Source organism: Acomys russatus, chromosome 22, assembly GCF_903995435.1.
Source record: "Acomys russatus chromosome 22, mAcoRus1.1, whole genome shotgun sequence".
Taxonomy (NCBI): domain Eukaryota; kingdom Metazoa; phylum Chordata; class Mammalia; order Rodentia; family Muridae; genus Acomys; species Acomys russatus.
The window spans coordinates 25,009,397-25,021,623 of NC_067158.1; the positions used below are offsets into that span (position 1 = coordinate 25,009,397).

At 47.9% G+C, this 12,227-nt stretch overlaps 1 protein-coding gene across 1 annotated transcript in view; it reads left to right on the forward strand.

The window, feature by feature from the left end:
• The window catches only part of Uvssa (UV stimulated scaffold protein A), a 34,745-nt gene continuing 22,518 nt past the window's right edge, over nucleotides 1–12,227 (forward strand). Inside the window, exons 1-6 of the mRNA XM_051165236.1 lie at nucleotides 1–139; nucleotides 8,081–8,411; nucleotides 9,130–9,250; nucleotides 10,276–10,671; nucleotides 11,248–11,360; nucleotides 11,574–11,702. Of these exons, the coding sequence (XP_051021193.1) occupies nucleotides 42–139; nucleotides 8,081–8,411; nucleotides 9,130–9,250; nucleotides 10,276–10,671; nucleotides 11,248–11,360; nucleotides 11,574–11,702 (1,188 nt within the window). The 5' untranslated portion in view covers nucleotides 1–41. The remainder of the gene's footprint in view (nucleotides 140–8,080; nucleotides 8,412–9,129; nucleotides 9,251–10,275; nucleotides 10,672–11,247; nucleotides 11,361–11,573; nucleotides 11,703–12,227) is intronic.

Sequence of the window (12,227 nt, forward strand, 5' to 3'; positions counted from 1 at the left end):
TGGGTGTTAACCCGGCATCTCCGCGTCCCTTGTTTCTAGATATGGATCAGAAGCTTTCACAGTTGATAGAGGAGCTCACAACATCAGGAGAGTCCCAACTGAATGCTCAGAAAATGAAGGACCTGAAGAAAATTTGCAAGTATGTATTTAGGGTAAACGTACCATACATAGTAACTGTCCCACGGAGCACCCACACTATAGAGATTGTGGGGTTCCCGTCAAGTCCAGCCCTCTGCCATCTTGTACATCTCTGCCACCTCCTGCCTTCGTCACCTGGAAAGGAATTATCTGACTACGGGGGCAAGGTGGCACTTACTTGTTGGGAGATGGAGGCAGGAGGATCATGAGTTCCAGGCCAAGGTGGGCTACCCAGGGAGAACTTCTCAGAAACAGAAGCACCCCTAAAAGAGTTGTGGGGCTGTAATCCCAGTGCGCATGGGTCCAGAGTGTAGCACAGGCTCTGAGCTTGATGCTTCCGACCATTCCTGTGTGTTATAAAGCAATCATTATGCCAGTAAAAGTATATCATCTGTAATGTTGGAGTAAGGAACTCATGGCTGGGTGAGTGGCCCTGGCCTTTTTTCTTTTTTTCTTTCCTGGCTGGAGAAGCGTGCTAGGCAAACCATGCCTTTGAGCGACTTCTACCTCTGCTCTCCCTTTCTTTTTTTGTTTTTTGTTTTTTTGTTTTGTTTGAGGCAGAGTCTCATGTGGCCCAGATTAACCTCTTACTATGTAGCTAAGGCTGGCTGTGAATTTCTGATCTTCCAGCCTCAGCGTACCAAGTGCGTGGTTGGGATTGTGCGCATGCACCATCAGCGTTCTCCCCGTCTTTAAGGTCGTTATTCTCATTTTTACTAACCCCTCCAAAGAAAGCACGCTGGTGGTCCCTGCCTTGCCACATGAGCCAGTCAGACTTAGTTAGGAAGCACAGTTCCTTCACTGGCTTGGTCACTAATGGTCCTTTGTTTACAAAGGGAGAGAACGTAAGTGATTCTTCGTGAAGTGGCAGAGTATTTACATTTCAGTAAGAATTCTTGTCTAGACCTGGTTTAGTTGCACACCCCAGAAAACTCCTAACTCTGGTTTACACAGGGTGTCTAGAGGGGAAGAAGAGCCAGTCAGGGGACTTGGAGAACTTTTCACTCCGTTTCCTGTAGAGGAGGGTGGGGCTGTGCACCTGGGCCTGCCTGCCCTGCTGACACTGCGGTTCTGAGGGCACCTCAGGAGGAGTTCTAGGCTTTTGTGTCTCAGAACAGAGGTGTGAGCATGGTAGCAGGTAAAGCAAGAAAATATATTAAGAGTGAATACCCTTCCAAGGGAGGGGGCTGGCTAGAGCAGGGAGAACATTAAATATCTCAAATGTCTCTGCTCTATGAAGAGTTGGGGCCTTATGTGTCTTATTGTGAGCTTCTCTAGCTCTGCCTACTGTATTTCTACATCACCACCTCATGCCTTCCACGTCTGTGGTGGTTTGAATGAGAACAGCTCACATATTTGAATGTCTGGCCCCCAAATGGTGGAATGGTTTGGGAGGGATTAGGAGGTATCGCCTTGTTGAGTCGTGTCACTCTGGGTAGGCGTGGAGGTTTTAATAGCCCGCTCCATTCTTAGTTAGCTTTCTGCATCGTGTGGTCTCAAGATGTGAGCGCTCAGCTATTGCTCCAGCACTGTGCTGCCTGCCTGCTGCCGTGCTTCCCACCATGCTGTTCATGGACTCACTCTCTGAAACCACAGCCTCAGCGAACTCTTCTGTATGTTGTCTGGATTGTGGTGTCTTACCACAGCAGTAGAAGAGTAAGGGCCGGGTGTGGTGGCACACACACTGGGGAGGCAGAGACAGGTGGATTGCTGTGAATTCAAGGCCAGCCTGGTCTACAAAGTAAGTCTAGGACATACAGACAAAGTAAGTCTGTTATACAGAGAAACCCTGTCTCAGAGAGAGTGAGGGAGGGGAGTAACTAAGATAATGCCTCGTTAGCATTTTTGTTTTGCTCTTGTTCTTGTTTTTGTTTTTCAAAACTCCCTGTGATGTGGGCTGTTGTTAGCATATCAAGAGCCATGAAGCCATGTAGGACAGCTGACCTCGTCGTAATTTTTGACTTTAGGAATGAGATAGATCCTTAGGCTTGGAAAAGAAAAAAGAAGCCATGCTACTGGTTATATATTGGGAATTTGACAAGGTGTAAGAGAATAATTTCAAGAAGGAAGTCAGTGCTGGAACAGAGTAAAAGGAAAACAGTGTGAGGTTGCAATCATTGACTGTCATTCCGCCATATAAAAAATGTCGTGAAGGCAGGAGAGAAGAACTGGTCAGGTACTTCCGAATACACATGAGGCCCTGAGTTTGATTCCTGTCATACATGCAGAAAGCTGGGTGGAATCCCAGGATTACACTGTAACGGGGAGTAAGCAAGTAAGCAGCACTCCTAAGCGGCCTCTGCTTCCGCTCCTCCCTTCTTCAGGTTCCTGCCCTGATTTCCCTCCGTGAGGAATGTGACCTGAGGGGATTACATTGTAATGGCCGTCCTGGGAAGACAGAGACATGACGATCCGTGGTGCTGCCGGCCTTCTAGCCTAGCCTGGTCATTGAGCCCCAGATCCCAGAGAAAGACCATGTGTCAGAAAACAAAGTAGACAGCCTCTGAGGAACAACATCTGATTTTGATCTCTGGCCTTCACACACACACACACACACACACACACACACACTCATGTATATACACACATACATGTACACATGCACATACACATTCGTGTGTATATATGTGCATACGTGTACACATGCACCTATACACATATGGAGACATGGACACCCACCTATATGTACCCTCGTAAGTAATGAAGAAAACTAAAACGCAGCACAAGGTTACAACTACTGAGAGATTTGTAAATAGGACTTAGCTTTATGTTTAAGAACTTAAGACATCTTTTTGTTTGAAAAGAAAGAGATTTTGTGTTTTTTAATAACAGGAAACAACATTGTCTTTAAGACATTAATTTTTTAAAGATTTATTTATTTACTTTGTATGTATTAATACTTTTCTCATATGCATGTATGTGCACTGTGTGTATACCCATTGGATCCCCTGGAATTGGGGTTACAGATGACTGTAAGCCATTAAAGGGTTCTGGGAATTGAACTGAGGTCTTTTGCAAGAACAACAAGTACTACCAAGAAGAGACATGATACCCTACGAGCATATACAGGGAGAGGAGGTCCCTCTCAGTCACAGTCATAGGGGAGGGGAGTAACGGGAAAATGGGAGGGAGGGAGGAATGGGAGGATACAAGGGATGGGATAACAGTTGAGATGTAATATGAATAAATTAATAAAATATATTTTTAAAAAAGAACATGTACTCTTAACCACTGAGCCATCTCTTCGGCCTCTCTTTAAGACATTCTTGAGACTATGAAGACTCAAAACATGTTTTAGTCTAGAGACTAACTTCTTCATTAGTTAATTGTTGGACATCAAGAATAGCTTGAATTCTTTTAGTCTGGATGGGGTAGGCCTCTGTCCACCCTGAGAAGTTGTCAGCAAATAACAGAAGGTACTTACATCTTTAACAGGTTCGTGTGTGAGCATTGCTGTGGCTGGTATAGCTTGCAAGTGCCCTGGATATCTACATTACAGTCTAGCTGCAGAAGTGATCTCTGATGTAGGAAGGCTCCTAACTTTTAGTTGAGGACTCCCAGTGGTGTGTTTGTTGTTGGACCATGTTGGGGCAATTACAAAGGTTGGGGCTGAAAACAGTAGGTCCTTTGGCTTTTGAGCATTCCCATGAACCCAGTTATGCACACTTTTGTTTGGAGAGGATCTGGGGTTATTGCTTAAGGCTGTGCTCTAGTTACTTTCCTATTGCTGTCATAAAAACACTGTGACCAGAAGCAACTTGCAGAGAAAAGGGCTTTAAAAAAACAAAAACAACAACAACAAAAAACCAAACAAACAAAAACAACCTCTCCGGTCACATTCCCCACTGAGGGAAATCAGGGCAGGAACTTGAAGGAGGGAAGAGCTGAAGCAAAGGCCGTTTAGGAATGCTGCTTACTTGCTTACTCCCCACTGCTTCCTCAGGCTGCTTTCTCATACAGTGGGGACTACCTGCCCCATGGTGGGATACCTCAGTAGGCTGGGCCCTCCCACATCAACATTACTCAAGAAAATGCCCCCACAGACTTGCCTAAAGGCAATTGGAAAGAGTCTCAACTGAGGTTTTTTTCCTTCCCAAATAACTATAGCTTGTGTCAAATTAACCAGAAAATAAACAAAACAAACCCAACAATCAGGACAGAAAGAGCCAACCAGTATTGGAAATAAAATTAACGTTTCCAGACCACATTATAATTTCCTGAGGGACCTCAATAGGTGTTTATTGTTGGAAGAGGTGTGTCGCCCCGGCAGGCTTTGAGGCTCCAAAAGCCTCCTACCATCCACAGCGCTTTCTCTGCCTCCTGCTTGAGGTTTAAGATGTGCGCTCCCAGCTACTGTCCACCACTGTAGCCTCCACCTCTAAATAAACTCCTCTGTAAGTCACCTTTGTCATGGTCTTATCACAGCAACAGAAAAGTAAGGAGGACACGGAACAACTTTCCTGGCCTTGTCATTGTTAACAGGTTTTTTAACTCCTCGTCCCTGCAAGGAGGCTATCACCAGCCTATGTCTGCTGGTGTCAGGATCCCAATCAGTGGGTTCCTGATCTGGGAGAGCATTCGGAGTGGGCAGAGGTGAGAGTATAAGTAAATGATCTGTTGTTATACGTCCTCCTTTCTTCCCAGATACTCTGCTTTTTGTCAGGAGTACAAATAGTGAGAACCAAATATAGATCCTTCCACCCTTTGGCCAGACCTCCCACCAGCCAGCCTATATTGAGACCAGAAGCTGTTACTGTAAAATATTAGCCTCTTCTTCTTTAGGCTCTCAACACCAATTATATTTCTTTATTTACATTTTTTGGTGTATATGTGTGCACATGGACACACGTGAGTGCACATGTGCACACATGCAAGTATATTCAGGTACTTGTGGAGGTCAGGGACCACTTTGAGGAGCTGGTTCTCTTCTTCCACCTTTAGGTCGGTTCTAGGGCTCAAACTCAGATCTCCAGACATACCCAGCAAGCACATCTACCTGCTAGGCCGTTTGACAGGGTAAGAGCAAGCATAATTTCAGTTCTTGAGGACGCGCTGCATCCGGGCATCCAAGGTAACATAGGGTGTATCCTAAGAGGAAAGAAAAGAAGCAGCCTCTGAGGCTTGCGTGTAGAATCCTCAAGAAGGCTTGGCAGATTGGGATCCCCTAGTCCATCACACGCTAGGGGTTCTGGGTTAATTGAGTGAGGCTCCCCCAAAGGTTAGAAACACTGCTTTGTGCCCCCAGCTTTTCTGTTTCTATTCTCAGCTAGAGTTGGAACCAGCTAGTGATGTCTCTTCGGGGACCTTGCCCTGCATTAACTTTCCTGGGAATGGAATGCAAGTCCTTGCTACAGGCACATTTCTTTCTACCTCAGTGGAAAAAGGCTTCTCCTGGGAGCTTCTAAAAAGTCCCAGGCAGTGAGGTTAATCAGAGAAGAGGCTTGCCTGCACGGGTTTTTCCAGGTTGTCATCCAGGGTAAAAGTGGAAACTGGCAATTTTTCTCTTTGACTTTGGACCTCGTGTATAAGGGAATATAAACTACCTGGGAAGCTAAATCAGTGACCTTATAGATGGACTGTCTACTGTAAGTGAGCAGGGAGGGCAAGGCAAGGGAGCAGAACATGGGCGGCACGGGGAAGCCACTCAGAAGTCCAGCGCTTCTAGTGAGAGGCTCTGTAACAAAGGATACAGCTGGAGAGGGACATCAGAGCCTCCACCGTGCAGGGAAGCACCAGAGCGACTTCCAGACTGGAGCCCCTGCACCATGCCTCTGCCCAGACAGATGCTGCATAATTGAATGCTCCGAGCATCCAGCCAGCGCCCTCATCTACACTGTGCCTGCTATCACCTAAGCTCCTGGGCAGGTGATAGAGGAGACAAAGTGATGGCTGAGGTGTGTGGGGGCGTGGCTTGATGGGCTCCTTTAAAGTTATTTGTCCTTACCAGAAAGTTGCCACTGGATGTAGTGGTGTGTGACTTTTTTTTTTTTTTTTTTTAAATATATTTCACTATGTAGCCTTGGCTGGCTTGGAAACTCATATGTAGACCAGGCTGGCCTCATTTGAGTGCTGAGACTCATTGAGTGCTGAGATTAAAGGTACGTGCCACCACACCCAGCACCTGATGTGTGACTTTTACAGCATATCTTGATGCATGAAGGGGTAGTGTCTAACCTCTGATAGTGACCAGCCAGATTATCCTGTGATGGGCGTCTTCAAGCAGCTGGCATGCTAGTGGCTCAGCAGGTAAAGGCACTTACCTTACATGCTTGTCAGCCTGAGTTGGCTCTGGGAACGAGAGGGTGACTCTTGAAAGTTGTCTTCCGACCTCCACATGCACGCCATGACATGTGTGCACCTGCACTAACACACATGCACTGGCAGTACATCTTTTTTTAAAAAGAAAGAAAGAAGGAAGGCGGGAGGGAGGGAATGAAGGAAGGAAATACTTCCAGGGGGAGCTTATTTACGTAGTGCAAACTTTCTGGCTATCTTCTGTTCTGTGTAGTTCTGTATACAATTTCATGACCCACTAACATCTTAAATTCCCACCCAGGCGTGTGTATTTTAGTATTATAATGAATCACTGCTTTCTCTCAGCCTTCTGAGGTGCCTCTGTTCCTGGGCCAGTAGCACCAGCATGTTTTAGTTGATCTTAGCTGAGGCTACAGTCTTCTTTGCCAACTTGCTTTTTCTTTTTTCTGTTTCGTTGTTGTTGTTTGGTTGGTTTGGTTTGCTTTTTGAGACAGGGTGTCTCTGTGCAGCCTTGGCTGTCCTGGACTCACTCTGTAATGCTGAAATTGAAGGCGTGCGCCGCCATCCAGCGGCCCAGTTGTTCGTGTTACTCTTGTATGAGGCCTTCCGAACCTCACTCTGCCCTGTTCCCTGCCTTACTGTTATCCTCTGAAGGATCTGTGCACACTGTGGATATCAACTGTTAAAGTAATGGTGGACCATCCAGGGGTACCTGTGTCTCAACAAAACCCGTTGGCATTTACTTTTTTAAAATTATTTTATTTTATGTGTACGGGTGTTTTGCCTGCATGTATGTTTGTGCACCATGTTCATGTCTGCTGCCTAGGGAAGCCTAAAGAGTATGTTGGGTCTCCCGGAACCAGAGATAGGGATGCTTCTGAGCTGGCATGTAGGTGCTAAGAATCAAACCAAGGTCCTCTAGAAGAGCAGCCTGAGCCATCTCTCTAGCTCCTAACATTTGGGTTTTTTTGTTTTTGTTTTTGTTTTCACTTTTTTGAGACAGGTTTCTTTATGTTATCTTGGCTGTCCTGGACTCACTTTGTAGACCAGGATGTCCTCGAACTCACAGCGATCCTCCCGCCACCACACCTGGCTAACATATGATTCTTTTTGGTTTTTGTTTTGTTGTTGTTGTTGTTGTTATTATTGTTTGGGTTTTTTTTGTTGTTGTTTTCTTTTGATTTTGAGACAAGGTTTCTCTGTGTACCCTTGGCTGTCCTAGACTCACTTTGTAGGCCAGGCTGGCCTCGAACTTACAGGTCTGCCTCTGCCTCCCCAGTGCTGGGATTAAAGGTGTGTGCCACCATGCCAGGCCCAACATTTGATTCTTAATGTAATGTTTGTATGTCAAGAAGTATTCTTTAGTGTGTTTCAATCATGCATTTACCTTTGCAGTGCTAGAGATCCTGCTGAGGACCTCACACATCCTAGTCAGGCGCATTACCACCACGCTACATCAACAACTTCTTTAGCCATTTGAAAATGTAGAAAATGTCCTTGGCTCATGGGCAGTACAGAAAAGGCCAGGAGTAGGCCACATTGGTGCTTAGACATTGATATGTCCACTCAGCTTCAGAAGGAAAGAATGAAGATTGGATGCCACAGTCCCTGCCACTTGTAAATGTAGTGTCCCCACTTCAGAAGGGACACTTAGTTGTCTTTCATGAGTGAACATTTGTGTTCCTAGGTCCTCAGAGGAGCAGCTGAGCAATGCCTACCGCCTGCTGATGACACAGCTGACCCAGGACCATGCTGAGATCCGCCTCTCCGCCTTCCAGATCATGGATGAGCTCTTCACCAGGTCTCATCAGTTCAGGCTGCTGCTTGTTTCTGACTTCCAGGAGTTCCTAGAGCTCACACTGGGCACAGATAATGACTGTCCCCTGCCACCCCCACGAGAAACAGCGCAGAGGCTGCGGCAGGCAGCCATGCAGGCTGTGGAAGGCTGGAATGAGAAGTTTGGGGAGGCCTACAGGAAGCTAGCTTTAGGCTACCACTTCCTAAAACACACCAAAAAGGTAAGTAGGTTTCGGACAGTACAGTTGGAGTCCATGAGGTCGGTGAGACAGGCTAGCCAATGAGTGAGAGAGCTCTTTTCGTCAAGTATTTGGCAGCTTGCACAGGTTGGGTAGGCAAGGCAGCTGGAGGATGCTCCCTAAAGCCTTGGGGTGGAAAAGTGCTCCTGACCCCTGAGAGCAGAGCTGAGCATGTAGAATCATAGTCCTAGATGCCCTCAGCTTTAGGGTGGGCTCCCCTTTCTGGAACATACCCTGTTCTGGCTAGTAAGCCCTGCTTAGTTCTTGCCATGGGCTCTGACTGGTGCTTAGTAAGATACCAGGTTCTGTTATATCTTCCAGACCTCCTGTCACTTCCCAGATTCTGCCATGCCCCTGTCAGTAGCACAAGCAAATGGCTGGGCCTTCCTACGTGGTTGTAGTCCTGTATGGTTCCCTACTCTCTGGAGTTTAGCCTGCATGCTGTTTAACCTCTGGATCTAGCTGGCAGCCCCTACCTGCAGTTAGAGGGGCACACTGTTTCCTAACAGTGTTGGACTTGGCACTGGATGGCTTCCCTCTGCCATCTAGCGGAAGATGTGGCAAGATGAGGCAGCCTGTTTGAAGTGCCGTAGACTAACAACCACCGAGGCCCTGGCGTTGGGTTGATGGCAGTGTGTCTTTTTCACTTTGGGTTTGTGTTTGCTGTAGGCAGTCCTAAACTTCCTTCTCAATTTCCCAGGTGGATTTTCGGGATATAAATGTTAGGACTGTGGCAGAAAGGAAGCGAGAGGAGGAGAAACAGAAGCACTTGGATAAAATCCACAGAGAAAGTGCTGAACGGGCTAAGAAGGAAATGGAAGGTAAGTTCCTAGGCTAAGCCCTTACAGCTGCCCCTGGGGCCCTTGTGCTGTTCTTCAGTCTGGTCTGAGACCCAGGCAGGCAGGCTTGCAGAACAAGATGGCTCAGGACGGGCTTGAGCCTTCACAGGCTGCTCGTGTGTCTCCTGTCTCTTAGTCCTTCTGCAGCTATTTGGCTTAGGACTCCCTGAGCAGCCACATGCAGGGTGTGGTGGTGCACACCTTTAATCCCAGCATGTGGGAGGCAGAGGCAGGCGAGGCTAGCCTGGTCTACAAAGAGAGTTTCAGGACAGGCAGGGCTGTTACGCAGAGAAACCCTGTCCCAAAAAACAAAACAAAATCAACAACCAACCAAACAAACAAACAAACAAAAACAAGCAAAAAAGACTCCCTGAGCAGAGAGGCTGGATGCTGGTGTGGATCCAGGAAGAGGTCTGTGCTTGGGCACTAGCTGGAGGCTGTCGTGTCCATTCTTCTCCTGTCCCGCATCTGTTCTTACTAGTTCCCTTCCACAGATACTTATCCTTCATGAGAGCCAGTCCTTGGGAGATGGGTCAGCTCTGCTCTGTTTTTAGATACAAGTCTTGGGTCCTTTCTGTGTCCTGAGCCTCCGTCACATGCTTGTCCTGGTCGTCAGCCTTGAAAGCCCGGGCACTGGATAAAGCTGCAAGTAGACAGCTGTGCTGTGCAAGGCTTAAAAGGCTCCAGGAGGGGGCACCCTGTAACACGGGTGATAGCGATAGCATGTCCTGCCCTGGCAGGGAGTGTGGCCTCTCTGGGAACACCATCCTGAGTGGAAGGTTAGCCTTTGGTAGTGGTCATATAGACTCCTGTGAGCTGCCACACAAGCACACCATGATCATACCAGCTACTGTGCAGGATAGTTTATTAAATCATTGAAAATGTTATGATTCATGTGCCAGGGCATTGGCTTTTCCTGGAGGCATCATGACCCTGTGATGCCCTGGAGAGCATCTTGGTTCTTTGGCTCAAGATGACAGAATAAGCAGGTATCTCAATGTCTGCAGAAATGGCTGATGAAATTGGATGCTGCTTGACAGAAGTGGAGAGCTGCTTTAGGCTGCTGGTGCCCTTGGATTTTGGCCCACACCCAGAGGAGAAATTTTTTGGTGAGACATCTGGTATAACAGAGGGCCGTGCTCCTTGCACCTTGAGCTTGGACATGGCAACTCCTCCTGAGTCTGGTCTCCCTGGACCCCAGGATGAAGAGCAGCCATGCTGTAGCAAGGACCTAGTTGCCTCTGCATACCATGTAGGATCTGTTGTTGGTCTGAAGGCACTAGCCCAAACAGCCACGCAAGACCCCTGCAGGGTTGAGGATGAACACAGCGACCCAGAGGACTTCCTGCGGAGCCATGGGCTGGGTTCCCACAAGTACTCGCTGGATGTGGAATTCTCATCAGGTAATGACTGTAGGTGCTGCTCAGTCCCTCCATGCACCGCTCTAGCCAGACCTGTAGCTCTCTCCCTGGCACTGGCTTATCCCATGGTAGGATTAGGATTTAGACTTGGGGCCAGCAGCTCCTTGGGTTGGGCTATGAGAAGTAGAAGGACCTCTTTCCTGTGTAACTCTGCTCTGGGTTTCTGCCACCGTGCTAGACTTCCATCGCCATGAACCAGCTACATGGAATTCTCTGCCATTTTTGTCCTCTCCCAATGAGCTTTGAGAAGGAGTCCCTGACAGGCTGGATGGGCATCCACCTAGGAGGAAAATATGATCAAAGCATGATTTCTTGCTGTGTTAACAGTGACAGGGATGTGGCAGAGTTGTGCTTGGCCCTGACATTCCAGCCTTGGGGCACAAGGTGCTTTCTTGTTCATCCACCTACCTTTTTTGGATTGTTTCTAAGACTGTGTTTTTCTCTCAGGGTTGACCAGTATCTGGGACCAGGTAGGAGTCCCATTTCCACTGGGTATAATGGCCTCTGCTACGTGGCCAGCCTCAGCATCCCTCTGTGACTTTCTTTGTCTTGATGTAGATGGTCTGAAGGTACAGGAGAATGAAGACAACCTTGCTGTCTTCCAAGCTGCCCGAGACTCACTCAAACTCATCCAGAACAAGTTTCTGCCAACTGTGTGCTCCTGGGTCCAGGTGAGGCAGGGTATCTGGCCTTCAGCAGTGAACTTGGGCTGAATGCCCAGGAAAAGCAAGGATGTGGAAGACGGGAACACTGACCTGGGTGGGGATGAGCATTCTCACCATCCCTAGCACTTTGTCCCTTCCTACAAGGCCATGGGACTTCTGGCCAGCCCAGCATCTCTAGGGACTGACTGGGACCTTTGTGAGTCATCCTTTGTTTTACAGCGGTTTACACGTGCAGGGATCTATAGTGGAGACTTAAAAAAGGCCATTGACCTGAAAATGGAACTGGAACTGGCTCTGAAGAAATATGAGGAGCTGAACGTCGGGCCTGAGAGAGGACAAAGGAACAGGGTGAGTTCATAGACCTGAGGCTGAAAGGTCCCAGGAGTCTGCACTTGGCCATTTTAACTGGCAGGCATCACCAGAGTTAGAAGATTCTGTTTTTTTACTCACTAAGTTCTTGTGGTGGGAGACCCAGGTCAGCCTCTCCCAACAGAGGACCCAGTTGCTCTTGTTGGTTTGGCATTCTGCCCTGTCCCTGAGCAAATCTTCCTGTGAAGTCACTCATGCCAGTCGTGCCATGGTGGCTACATTCCTGCTCTTGGGGGCTGTTCATCCTATGTTATAGCCAAGGATACTTACAAAGTACTGAAAACCCATGTGTCAAGGGCACCTTCAGAGATTCCAAAGACTCAGGCTGTGCCCTAGCTTAGTGTTAAGTAGGAGGGGACTTCTGTGGAATTGCTAGCAAAGAGGGAGCCCTGTCTCTGGGCAGGCCAGACAGAATGAAAGCTATAGCGTGCTCCTGTGCCGTCAGAGGTGTACCCCATGCACTGTGTCCCTTGAGGTGGAGACCGGAAGGCCACCTGTCTGTTA